We start from the raw sequence: 14925 nt of genomic DNA, 5'->3' as shown, positions 1-14925 counted from the left end.
AATGAGACAACTCTCCATCAAAGTCAAAATTTGTAAAAGTAAACTATTATAGGTCAAAGTACATGTATGGTTTTCAACTCAGAACCTTTGCTCACACTGGACAGCAAGCTATAAAGTACTATATTTGTTTACAGACTTATTGTTTTTGATCAGTTCGTATTATTAACATTCCCTTTTCATAGTTTTACACACTTGTTCACAGAAGTTCTCAGAATCTCAATGTGTTAAACTAAGATGTGCAATCAGAATTTAGTTTTTGTTTTGTTCCTTGTACAACCTTGTTTGTTCATCAGTTTGTCCGTTCCTCCATCTGTCTGACCCACTTCAGGTTAAAGTTTTTGGTCAAGGTAGTTTTGGATATGTTGAAGTCCAAACAACTTGAAACTTAATACACATGTTCCCTATAATATGATCTTTCTAATTTTAATGCCAAGTTAGAGTTTTTACCCCAATTTACTCCACTGAACATAGAAAATGATAGTGTGAGTGGGGCATCTGTGTTCTATGGACACATTCTTGTTTTCCTACGGGTTAATGTTTTAATGGTTATAACTTGAGAACAAATACTGATGGTGACATGGGGTCTCTAGTATTACTCATGGCACCCATTGATCATCTTAAAGGTCAAAGGACACCTATGATCTTCACTTTTGACAAAGAAAATTATTCTTCTAATTTCCCAAAACCTTAAATGTATATGGAAAATCTAATGAATCATGAGTGTTCTACATGATAAGACAAAATTAATGAAATAAAGTGGATAGCATCCACACCCCAGATGTTTAAATATCTTGAAAATAGATGAAAGCTAGGACCACCCCAAAAACCATATATTTCTTTGTTTGTGATGTCAAGAAAAATTAAAAATGGTAAATAGGGTGCATCTCCAGAGGTCAGCACTACCCACTGCCATTTTTGTAAAAGAATATTTTATTGAATTTAATACATGTATCTTGTAAGTGGTTGGGATTGCCACCCCCTATAACATATTTTTTGTGTTTCATATCAACATGAATTGAATGATATTTTGGGTAAGTCCCAAGGGCTCATCCACATTCCATGTCGTCTGCAATGTTCAAAATCTTGCAAAAAGTAGTGATCCCAACCCTGAGCCATAAATTTTATATTTTAAAAGTTCATATCCTGGGTAGGTTTCCTAAGATTTAAGTGAGGATAAACTTTCCATTCATTCTTTCATATTGTCACATATTTGTTAAATGTAAAATGTTTGGCCATTTTTGTTGAATTATGTATTTTAAAACTGTATTGATCTATATATGCTTTCATCCACTCTTCAGCATGAAGGTGCCAAACTTACAATAACATATATTTATTTATGGTTCAATCTCTTTTCCAGCGTTATTTATAGTGCTTCGGTAGAATCTAGGATAATACAAGGGGTGGCAGAAAGCAACACATATATGTTTTTTAATGGATTACTGTACATCCTACAAGTTCTACACATCATTTGGAGCTACATGATATTTAGAATAGCTTACAGAAAAGTTACTCGTGGCAAGGTTTGTGTGTGTCTAACTGTAGTGAACTTGATTTTCTTATTATGGCCACGCAACGAAGTTGTTGGTGCCATATAGTTTTACCCTTGTCCGAAATTCCGATATCTGTAATTCCGATATTCCGTAATTCCGTCATTCCGTCATTCCGCAACAAACCATTATACAGAGTTTTTTTCTAAACGTCTTCAGTTATTGGGCTGATTTTGGTATGTGAGTTAACCATGATGAGTTACAGATCAAGTTTAAGTTTCGTTCCGCTCCACTAATTTTTGCCGAAATTACGGGCCTTGGACTAAGAGAAATTGTTATAAAACACAGTTATACGGACTTACTTTCTAAACGCCTTCAGATATTTGGCTGATTTCTAGTATGTGAGTTAACCATGATGAGTTACAGATCAAGTGTAAATTTCGTTCAGCTCCACTAATTTTTGCCGAAATTACTGGCTTTGGACTAAGAGAAATTGTTATAAAACGCAGTTATCTGGACTTTTTTTCTAAACGCCTTCAGATAAATGGCTGATTTCTGGTATGTGAGTTAACCATGATGAGTTACAGATCAAGTTTAAGTTTCGTTCCGCTCCACTAATTTTTGCTGAAATTACAGGCTTTGGACGTTGATAAATTATTGAAAATGACAATTATACAGATTTTTTTTCTATAAGCCTCCAGATTTTGAGCTGATTTTGATATGTGAGACAACCATCATGTTAGTGTCCACATGTGTTATTGAAATTGCTGATTTTTCAACTTTTTGGGACGGGGCCATTCGTGTCGCTTTGACACATCTAGTTTTTAGATATAATTTTGGCTCTGTTATAGGACTTATTATTATGCTTTAGTTTGATATATTTAAAACAATAACTCTTATCCCTACGGAACCATTTTATTTTAAGATGATAAGTCATTTTATTTAATTGTTATGAGAAGCACATATTAAGCTTATGAGACTGTTTGACTTAAATGGACAGGATTGATAGTTGAACTTTTGAGTATTTACTTGCATAAGAGGAGCATTTCCTGATAACTCCTCCTACAGTTTGAATGGTTGGAAGTTTTCACTATGCTGGTTGTTTGTACATTGTCTCGCTACATTGAAGACCTGTTGGTGACCTTCTGCTGTTGTTTTTTCTGTGGTTGGGTTGTTGTCTCTTTGACACATTCCCCATTTTCATTCTCAATTTTATTGAAGGTGTGCATGTGGTTAGGGTTTTGATTTGTATTAATATTTGCTGGTTTGGGAGATAGTTGAACTTTGTCAATGCAGGGGCTTCAATTGTGACCTCCAGACACAATAAAATCTTAAAGAAAGTCCTGCATCAATTTTTTTATAATACAGTTACTCCAGAGTGGAATGCAGGAGCATCACTTTGTCTAGTTTGAAAAATGTTTTCCAATGTTAAATTGAACATTTAAGTTTAGAAAAATATGAGGTTTGTTTGAGTGTTCAATGTGTATTTGTAAAAATGGATCTGCTTACCCTTCCAGAACAACTAATCACCCCAAGTTTTTGGTGGGGTTCATTTAGCTTAGTCTTCAGTATTCTATGTTGTGTCTTGTGTACTATTATTTGTTTGTTTGTCCTTTTCTTTTCTAGCCATTGCGTTGTCAGTTTATTTTCTATCTATGAGTTTGACTGTCCCTCTGGTATCTTCCACCCCTCTTTCTTTGTGTTACAAAATGGTTTTTAAAAAGGGATGGATATAGTTTTCAAGGTAAAAAGAAAAAAAAAAGGTTTGAAAGATTTTTATGCCCCACCTACTATAGTAGAGGGGCATTATGTTTCGTGGTCTGTGCGTCCGTCCGTCCGTCTGTTCGTTTGTCCGTTCGTCCGTCTGTCCCGCTTCAGGTTAAAGTTTTTGGTCGAGGTAGTTTTCGATGAAGTTGAAGTCCAATCGACTTCAAACTTGGTACACATGTTCCCTATGATATGATCTTTCTAATTTTAATGCAAAATTAGAGATTTTACCCCAATTTCACAGTCCACTGAACATAGAAAATGATAGTGCGAGTGGGGCATTCGTGTACTGAGGACACATTCTTGTTTTTTATAGTTTTATTACACAGTTTCATTGTTTAACTTATGATATTATTTTGAACTGATATATATTTTTGAAAATGCTTCATTTGTATATGTTTACTATAAGTGAGGATGTTTGCTTCTTTTTTTTAAGATAGAAGATGTGAGAAGTGATTCTGAAGACGATAAAGATGAACTAAGTGAAGGTGAAGATTACAAAGGCATTCCTAATAATGTCAAGGACAATAGTCCAAGGGCAAGGCCAAAGTTCAGAGGAGACAAAGGGTATCAGTGACATAATTACTGTAGAAAAGATCAATGTTAGAATGTTTCAATGGCAAATTATTATCTTACATATAATATATAGGGTTTTAAGTCAAAGTTATCTGAAAGCTCCATTGTCCAAAGAAGAACACTGCATAGAAATCCAGAGAATCTCACAAAATTAAATGAATTTAAGTGCCTCAGAATTGTAAGTCACTGCTTTACTTGGTGCAGTCATGGTGTTTTTTATGGCAAGTAAAATTTTGGAGTTTGGTGTCTAGATGTCCATAACAAATTTATTTTTAACAATTTTAAAATAATAGTAAAATTTATTCAGGCAAAAGGAAAATTATAAGCACAAAACCGTAAAAATTTGACAAAAGCCAAGATTCAGTACAGTGAAATTTAAAAAAAAATATAACTATTGAAAGTATGTTTTTCCACTTAGACTAGTTTGAACAGAATTGCCTTAAACCATAGGATAAACCTCAAAATAGTTGAGGCTTATTTGTAGTGTGGAAGCACACATAGTTATGTTATGCAGCTACTTAAGAATTCTCTATTAGCAGGGTTTGTGTTATATTTAACACAGGCTAACATAGAACTTTTTATTTTTTGTTTTTTTTTTTATTCATGGGTTGCCTAGAATGTTATAAACTGTATGTATATAATGTGGGATATTTTTACAATTTTGTACCTCAGAATATTTTTTTACATTTATAGTTTATTTAAATTACTGAAATGATTCTAGAATGTTAGAATGAAGATCTTGCGTACATGATATATAAAATTTAAAGGTGACAACCTGTTGGATATATGGAACACAGACCTTTGTTTGTTTCTATTATGTATATTTTGCAAATATAAGATATATTTTTTTATGTTCATTACATGTTAAGTTTTAGATAGGCAACCAAAATTTTCCAATGCTATGGGTATGTTTTTGTTGTCAGTTTGTCTAATTCCAATGTATATATGTTTTTTCTCAGGATTTGTCAATTGGTCCCATTGATTGTTAGGTATTACTTGTTTGTGAGTATGACAGGATGAAAGTTAATTGCTTTCCACTTTACAGTGTTTAGTTATACCATTAAGCCATTTTCAGATGGGTTTTTGAACAGTCACTTCCTATTTGATGATGCTTTGAATTTGATTATACCTACTGAATATGAATTTAACCCAATTTGTACTTATTACCTCTGATACTACTATCTAATTGTTGTTAAGTTTGCCAACACAATGTAATACTGTAAAATATACCATGCTGCAATGTCACATTAATTGATGTTAATCCACATCAATTTTTGTATGAGCCCTCATGACCTCAATCATGTTTTGTAAGAATTTAAAGAGTTGTATTTTTTAACTACTTCATATAAAATCAAATTCTGCCAAGAGAAACATTGCTGATAAAAAGAACTAATTATGACATTTTATTTTTCTATATTGACTTCCTCAGCTAGAATATCAGCTCACCTTAGCTGGCTTACTTTACTATTATTACTAATAAATCATTATCAAAAATAAAAGTACCATTATTATATAGTTATCATTGCTAATTACACGGCTTTTATTTGGAGGAAAGATATATTTACTACAATCCCACTAACTTCATGTTTGACTATATCATTACATATTACCAAGCTTTTGTATTAAGTAATGATATGATATGTGTTCTTGTAATTTTAAATGTTGAGTTGTACCATGTTAAAGATGTTCAGCAGTATTGTGGTATGCCTACTGAATATAATTGTTTTGTCTTCCATGTCAGATAATATTAGAGGTATTACTGCATTACATACAGGCGGCAATCAAATGTTGTCCGTGCATTAACTCATGAACCGCTCAACCAAAGCTTTTAAAATTTAATATGTTGTTACTGACAACTAAATGAAGGTCAAGTTCAATAATGGCGATTTTGACTTTTACCGTTCAGGAATTATGGTTCTTGAAAGATTGAAAAATGGAGTTTCCAGTCGTGTCCATGCATTTACGCATGAACTGTTCTACCAAAGCTTCCCAAATTTTAATATGTTGTTACTGATGACAAAATGGAGGTCAAGTTCAATAATGACGATTTTGACTTTTACTGTTCAGGAGTTATGGTTCTTGAAAGATTGAAAAATAGAGTTTCCAGTCGTGTCCGTGCATTTACGCATGAACTGTTATACCAAAGCTTCCCTAATTTTAATATGTTGTCACTGATGACAAATAGAGGTCAAGTTCAATAATGACGATTTTGACTTTTACCGTTCAGGAGTTATGGTTCTTGAAAGATTGAAAAATGGTGTTTCCAGTCGTGTCCGTGCATTTTCTCATGAATTATTCAACCAAAGCTTTTAAAATTTTATATATTGTTACTGATGACAAAATAGAGGTCAAGTTCAATAATGACGATTTTGACTTTTACCATTCAGGAGTTATGGTTCTTGAAAGATTGTAAAATGGCGTTTCCATTCACGTTGTTGCATTTACTCAGGAACCATTCAATCTAAGCTTTTTAAATTTTAATATGTTGATACTGATGACAAAATGGAGGTCAAATTTGACATTGACGATTTTCACTTTCACCATTCATCAGTAATGGTTCTTGTGATATTGCCAGGACACAAATAAATGTTAATAAATCCGGTTTGCTGTCGTTGTGACAGCCTCTTGTTTTTTATGTTTTCTTGAAAATGATAGTAAACGGAGCAAGAATCTTCAGATAGATGAGATCTATATATACATATTTTAAGATGTAATAAATATCAAAATAGCAGGTGACCAAATTAGACTCTTTGGAGTCTTGTTTCTAGAGTATGGAGACTTTTAAATAAATTGAAAATAAAGTAACTTTAAATTTCCTTATCTTATTGAAATGAAATGAAAACCTGATGCATACATGGAAGATATATTTTATTTATATTCTACACTTTATTTTATATATTATATTTTTAGCCTATTGTAGATAGTAATTGTACAATTCAGAAATCAAGTGATTGGTTATCATGATTTATTAAATATTGGTCTAAAACTATGTTATTAATTATTGTGATATGTATATGAAATCCGTTATAATTACTGGTATGTATAACACCATACGAATGTTTACCTATGAAGTTATGTGAGCTTTTACGTGAGTTTTAAACAAAATTGATGAAGTTTTATGACCTGAAAAGTGATTTGAAAAAAAATTCTGCAAAAAGTTTCTATGCAATAACCTTTTAAACCGTTCAATCAATGGTTTTCAAATTTAATATATTTTTACTGATGACAAAACAAAAGTCAAGCTCAATATTGACTATTTTTTTGTACTTTTACTGTTTAGGAGTTATGGTCCTCGACAGATTGGAGATTTTTTGATAAGTTTGCTGAAGACCCCTCAGGAACAAACCTCTGACTTAGAGCGTTTTAAAAGTTGTTGTGTTGGATGTTAAACATCTCAGACTAACTAACACTTTACCATGAAATCACAAGATCACAAAACTGAGGTGAACTTTAGATGTGTTTTTATTACTCAGGAATATCATATTTTTAAAGAAAACATGTAGCTTTACATAAAGATATAACTTTGAAGGACATTTGTCTTGATATTGCTAGAAAAAACTTTAAAAAAGCTTAAAATAGTTTTTTAATAGTTTTCAAATGTGTGCTAAAACATTAATGTAAAGATGAATAAATTATGTTGTAGCATTTCATAATTATCTTCTTTAGCAGCTTCAGATTCATTGTAAAAGTTGTCATAACTATGTGCAAAAAATGTACAAATTTATTATTTGCATAGACACATTGTTTTTTTTACATGACGAAAATAATTTTATACATTTTGTAATATAATATGTCGTTTTCTGTTTCGTTAATTTGAATATTTTTTACATTGTTTTCTTAATTCTTATTTACTTTGTTCTATTTAGAAGTTATTGTTACTTTTACTTACTATTGTTAGAACAAATTATTTTGTGTTACCAACATTGCAGTTGAAAAAAAATCACTATTTTTTGTCCAACTCTATTAAAATTAAGATAAATTGAAACAAATTAGGCTGCCATTAGCTTTAGTATGTCTTCTTATTACTATCATAAAGCAAAAGAAAAAAAGTGTTTCACTTCATATCATGGGGTAATGTTAATCTTATCTGCAACTTCCCTTAATCCACCAATCAACCAATACAAGCTTTCATATCACAAAAATTGAACCACTCTTGAGAAGGAAATGTTCCTAATTTTTTTTCTTCTTTATATTGATCTTTGTATTAATATAAGGGTATGTGTTATCAAAATATCTATCTTTGCTTTTGCACCAATATCTTTTCATTTACACAGAAATAATATTTTATTGGCACCACAAACCATATTTCATTTGTGCCAAAATAAAACATTTCATTTGCACCAATAATACAGGTAAAAACAGGTAAATGATATGAGTATGAAAATAGGGTTTTCAAAAGGCACTTTAAATATCAATTTTAAAACACAGTTTTTGATTGCATAATAAAACATATTCCTCCAAAATCAGTTATCTTAACCAAAATGAAAGCACTATACACTGATTAATAAGAGAATTTTCATAATAATCTTATAATTCCTAAATTTAGATCCTAAAACTTTAGAGAAAGCACCATACACTGAAGTTTAACTATAAGTTTTTCTGACACAAGGCTTGCAAGCAATGGCTCGGATGAAGCATATACATTGGATAACCGATGTGTGGTCATAAAAAATTATTTCCTCTATATGAAAAAAAGGAGATGTGGTATGATTGCCAATGAGACAACTATCCACCAAAGTTCAAATGAAGTGGATGAAAGCAATTATAGGCAATGGTATGTATGGCCTTCAAATATGAGAAAAACTCATACCGTATAGTTGGCTAGAAACTGCCACGACATGAAAAATATGAAAGAATTGAGAATACTAGCTGTCTGTCTTAGAATTAAGAATTTCCATCTTGACACCTCAAACATGTTAATACTATATAGTTTTAAAACTAAGTGACTATCAGTTTTATATTTGAAATGAATATGAACTTGCTTAGTTACCCGGGGTAATACTATATATTCACCATGTAGCAATGAATATCTAACCTTTTTCATTGTATGTTAATTGTGAAATGGTGCAAATGATATATAACCTTGTGGCGCAAATGAAAGATTGGATTTTGTAAAAAATGGCACAAATGTAATGCACCCTTTTACCTGTATATATGTCTGTTACGGGTATATGTAACATCACATTGATCTTTATATCTATTGTGTTCGCCTAAAGATTGTCAACAGACATAACTGTACTAGTGAATATATTTATATGCATTTAGTATACATTATCTATAATCTGGTTGTGTTCGATTTTTTTTTTGTGGGATTGATATATATATATATATATATATATATAGAAGAATCACATATCTATTATAAAAAAAATGTACCAATATATATAAATATTTGGTTACTATTAAATCATATTAAATCTGTGGCTGTCAGCTGTGACCAGTTATATATTTGAAACAACAACCTCATAGAAATACAAGCTTTATTGCCTAAAAATTATTTTACATATTGAATGTGATAGGAATGTCCAGTTTTATTATAGCTTTTTATTAATTATCTGTAATATGAATACCACTCATACATTAAAAGAAGAGCCATGAATGTATGCTTATATTTGAATTATACTACGTCTTATGTGATGAACAGATTTTCAGGTTAAAATACATGGCTAACAGATTTCTTCTTAAATTATCAAAAATCAGACTCTTCAAATGTAGGAATAAAGCTAGCAAAAAAAGTATATCTCCTTATTGCCAAATTATACAGACTATAAACTGTTATGAGAGTCCTTAACACTTATATCTACCCTACTGATATACCACTAATTAAGTAGTTTGGAATCGTCCATCATCAGAAATGACTTTTTGATGAAAAGATAAATGACAGTCTGTATGGGGTTTACACAATAGAGACAAAAAGCAAAAACAATAGAAAAAAAGAGAAATTGGAGCCCCCCCCCCCAAATAAAGATAACAGAAGAAGGGTGTGCTTTCCTATAAAAAAAAAGAAAGGAGAGTATAATGAGCCAAACAATTTGAGAATAAAGAAGAAAACACGAAGACCCACACACATTCGTATATATGCTAAAAAATTTGCAAACCATTTTCAAAACATTTACTGCTAAACAATATTTATTGGCAAAATCTATTACACAACGTCCAGACAAAATATTCAGACAACAAGAAAAACTGAATGTGAAACAAAAAGAGTTAATTGATAAATAATTAGTATTTACGTAATTTAGTGTCATTTAAAATTGTATAAGATATTTCTATTTTAAACAGTTGTCTTCTTTGTAACGACAGTTGACTTCTATGTCAATTTAAAATAAGCAATTCGATCTGTAGTTGTAATACAGGGAAGGAAATGTGAAAGCCTGCATTAAGAAATTTAATTTTTAAATCTGAGAATATAGGATAAGACAAAATTATTGTAGTCTCAACTTTTACATGTAATGCACCAGTTATATTTCGCTAAAAAACTATTTTAATACACTTTGCATTTATTTGATATTACAGAATTATTATTTTCAACCTTCAACACAAATTTTAAACCAATATAATAGTATTCATTATGTAACTAAACTTGAATATGTAATTGTTCCTTGAAAACATGACGAGTATATATCTCTCACTTGGTTCGACTCTGTATTTCCTATAATAGTTTCTTGATATAGAGATGATTCTTACAAAGAAGTTATTGAACAAAGAGTTCCAAAAATGATGAAATGGTAATCATCCTATTCGAAAATTGTATCTGTTACCCTTCTGAATAACCTGAGATCACCTTAGTTTTGATAGGTTTCGTGTTGCTCAGTCAATAGTTTTCTGTGTTGAGTTTTGTTCATTGTTGTTTTTCTTGCCTTCGTTTCTTGTTTTACTCTGACACTCTCAGTTTGTTTTCGACTAATGATATTAAATACAAATACACGTTTGGTATCGTTCGCCTGTCTTTTTGAAATATTGTTATACAATATATACTAAGTTGACCAAGCTATTTATGCCATGAATATATACAATATCTCATGGATCTTTATCCTACTTTCATTGGTACCATTTTACAAATAGATTAGTATGTAAGCTTTGTTTTATTTATATACAATCAAATCAGTCAAATATGAAGGTAGTAAACTTAACTACTTCTGACATGTTGACATACACGATTTTCAAGTAAAGAAGTTATACAATATAATATAATCAAAACATTGAGTAAAAAATAGAAAAAAGCAGACCAGCAATTACAAAAAGAAACTATGTAGTGGTAGGCAAGAACACCAGAGTTAAACTATGTATATACAATTAAATCTGCAACTATCATACACATAAAGGTAAGTGATATGGTTGTTCGAGCTTAGATTACACTTTCAGGTAGCTAATTCAAGTCGCCCATTGTTTTAGAGATGAATGTATACTACTATGCATTGATGGTTCTTAGTGTAATGTGTATGTCAGACCGATTCCTTTTCGTACAAGAACTTATATAGAATTATTAGCGGGACTTTTCCTATATATTTAGTCCTGGTATCTATGATGAGTTTATTTATTTCCAAGATTTAGTAAATTTTTGTTTCTGGGGTATAAATTGATGTGACAAAGCGGCCAGTTCTTAGTTGTCAATTTGATTTTGAAATTATGAAACCCTTCTGTATGGGTTCACTTAAGGTTTATGTACCCTTCTGTAGCCATTTTTGTACGAATTTTTCAAACCTCAATTGTATCAAAACTAAAGATATAATAAATAATAGAGATAGGCCATTTAGTACATGTTCCAAGGGGAACTTGATGTAAAGCATTATTTTTTACTGTTTCATTGCATTAGATAGAAAAAGAGGACTTCGTGGCAAATAAATCAAGATTTTTATAGAAAATCCACAGCCTTTAATACAGAGATTTTTGTTATAAAATTTGAAACATAAATTACTCACTTGATTTTCTATGATGTGCTAGTGTTTATTTTTTACAAAAAGTTCTAAGTAACCTGTAAATTCCAAAACACCTCGTGCTGAGTCACTAAAGTCGAGCGCACCCTAAAAGGTGTACTTGATTTTGGCCATATTTATACTTGTCTTAACCAATAACTACATTTATAAACTTGTTTTAAGGAAATCAATGCTAGCACTGCATGCAATAATCCTATATCTATCAGTCATCAAATTGCCAAATATGAGAGTACAAGGATAAAGGCTGTGGATTTTCTTTAAAAATCTTGATTTATTTGCCACAAAGTCCTCTTTTTCTATTAAATGCAATGGAACAGTAAAAAATAATGCTTTGCATCAAGTTTCCCCTTGGAATATGTACAATATGGCCTATCTCTATTATTCATTATAACTGTAGTTTTGATACAATTGAAGTTTGAAAAGTTCGTAAAAAAATGGCTACAGAAGGGTACATAAACCTTAACGCGGACGAACACACTTAGATATAATGATTTGTATGCAGCCTCTTTAATATCTTGGATATTGACATCGATGGCTTAATGATGCGAATAACTTCATCCCTAGCCTTTCAACCCCATGTTTGTGAGTACGAATCCTAAACGTGAAAATGCGCACGACTCAAATCTTAATAGACTAGGAAGGTCGGTGCAACTTTATCCAGCAACTCCGGCTACCTCCACCAATAAAAACCTCACCATCAATAGCACACTAGTGTTGAAAGTGGAGTTTAACACCAACCAGTCATGCAATATATCAATATTTTGTAATGATATATATATATATTACGGATTACAAATGTATCGAGGTTTCTGATTGGATAACAACACAGAGATGTCAGTATATATTCAGGAAACTGCCGGGGTATATACGACGTTTTTATCCCCAATTGAAACCTCAAAAACGTCATCATAACACCGGTTACTATTATGTGACGTAGTCATAAGCTATCAGACTGTCAGAGGTTCACAGAGGGAAAATAATGACGTGCTTCAGTCAATAATACATTTTTGATACAAAATCACGCAATCAACACTTTTAATACTTTAATTTGATGTTAAAAGTGTTATTATAAATTCTTACATACACGATAAAATTATGTTCACAGCAAATTAGAAACTTTCACGTATGCCGAACATATCAGGTTGGGTTTTTCAATATATATGTCTTGTCAACAAATACCTGCACTGGAAAATAACATTAAGTCAGGGGTAATCCGTAATATATGTGTAATTCAGGTCTCAGAAAGGGTATATACTGTGACATTCCCGGCTTAAGGCTTATATCCCCTTCGCCTTCGGCTCAGGGGATATAAACTCTAAGCCGGGAATGTCACAGTATATACCCTGTCTGAGACCTGAATAACATATAATATTACGGATTACAAATGTGTCGAGGTTTGTGATTGGATAACAACACAGAGATGTCAGTATATATTCAGGAAACTGCCGGGGTATATATACGACGTTTTTATCCCCAATTGGAACCTCAAAAACGTCATCATAACACCGGTTACTATGTGACGTAGTCAAAAGCTATCAGACTGTCAGAGGCTCACAGAGGGAAAATAATGACGTGCTTCAGTCAATAATACATTTTTGATACAAAATCACTCAATTTACACTTTTAATACTTAAATTTGATGTTAAAAGTGTTATTTTAAATTATTACATACACGATCAAATTCTGTTCACAGCAATTAGAAAATCCTTCACGTATGCCGAACATATCAGGTTGGGTTTTTCAATATGTGTTGTAAACAAATACCTGCACTGGAAAATAACATTAAGTAAGGGATAATCCGTAATATATGTGTAATTCAGGTCTTAGAAAGGGTATATACTGTGACATTCCCGGCTTAGGGCTTATATCCCCTTCGCCTTCGGCTCAGGGATATAAACTCTAAGCCGGGAATGTCACAGTATATACCCTGTCTGAGACCTGAATAACATATAATGTTCATTTTCCTACTTAAAAATTCCAGTAAATTTGGCTTTTGTCGTTTCCTTGGATATTCTGAGGTCACAATGCATTTCATATAAAATTCTTAAATAGATAGTGCCAAACAGTTTTTGTGTTGTAGTTGTAAACAATAGATTTGTGTTGTTCGTAACTAGTGAAGCGTTTTGTCTGATGGAAGATCATTAATACAGAAATACATAAAAATAGAGATAATGAATCATCAAATAGTTATCAAAGGTACCAGGGTTATAATTTAGTACGCCAGACGCGCGTTTCGTCTACACAAGACTCATCAGTGACGCTTATATCAAAATATTTATAAAGCCAAACAAGTTCAAAGTTGAAGAGCATTCAGGGTCCAAAATTTCCAGAAAGTTGTGCCATCTACGGCTAAGGTAATCTATGCCTGGGATAAGAAAATCCTTAGTTTAAAAAAAAAATGACCACATGATTGATATTCTTGTCAACACCGAAATGTTGACTACTGGGCTGGTGATACCCTCGGGGACGAAACGTCTACCAGCAGTGGCATCGACCCAGTGATGTAAATAGTTATCTAAGGTATATACCAGGGTTATAATTTAGTACGCTAGACGCGCGTTTCGTCTACACAAGACTCATCAGTGACGCTCATATCAAAATATGTATAAAGCCAAACAAGTTCAAAGGTGAAGAGCATTCAGGGTCCAAAATTTCCAGAAAGTTGTGCCAAATACGGCTTCGGTAATCTATGCAAAAATACCGCAAAGTTCAACAAAACACATCAATTACCAATATTTGACTCATCCGGAAAAAACAAGACATACATACAAAGACGAGCGACACAAGATATACAAATAGATTGATTTAGAAAAAAACCAAATCCGTGTTATAAAGTAAAACCAATCACATCAAATATGAGAGTCTAGAAGCCAGACTTCACCCCTTATCCATGCACGCCACATGTCGTGAAACAAAAGAAAGAACATTACAGCTACCAGGTTGTGTTAAAGGTCATTTTTTTTGCATCTGTTGACATTTTTCAAGAGTTGTGTTTTTTTATGTATAGTAGGGAGAAGTGAACAAATTATCGTATGATGGTAAATTATATTCGAATTTACTTTTATCAATCTTCTCATACATCAACTTCCGATTCTCGTTGATTCCGTTCGATTTACAAATGGGTGATTCAGCTTAATTAGTACGTATCATCGGATACT

The 14925-nt window shown here is 31.8% G+C and overlaps 1 protein-coding gene across 2 annotated transcripts in view; it reads left to right on the top strand.

The window, feature by feature from the left end:
* LOC139510318 (ceramide synthase 2-like) overlaps positions 1-4678 on the top strand; it is a 31782-nt gene extending 27104 nt beyond the window's left edge. The window contains exons 9-10 of one of the 2 annotated variants that reach the window (XM_071296831.1): positions 1358-1520; positions 3691-4678. In XM_071296831.1, the coding sequence (XP_071152932.1) occupies positions 1358-1520; positions 3691-3831 (304 nt within the window). In that variant the 3' untranslated portion in view covers positions 3832-4678. The remainder of the gene's footprint in view (positions 1-1357; positions 1521-3690) is intronic. The other variant, XM_071296832.1, reaches the window with a different exon arrangement.
* Positions 4679-14925: the final 10247 nt, after the last annotated feature.

This window comes from Mytilus edulis, chromosome 2 (assembly GCF_963676685.1).
Source record: "Mytilus edulis chromosome 2, xbMytEdul2.2, whole genome shotgun sequence".
Classification (NCBI taxonomy): domain Eukaryota; kingdom Metazoa; phylum Mollusca; class Bivalvia; order Mytilida; family Mytilidae; genus Mytilus; species Mytilus edulis.
Note: the sequence above shows the minus strand (reverse complement) of the source record. Positions and strands in the feature narration are given on the sequence as shown.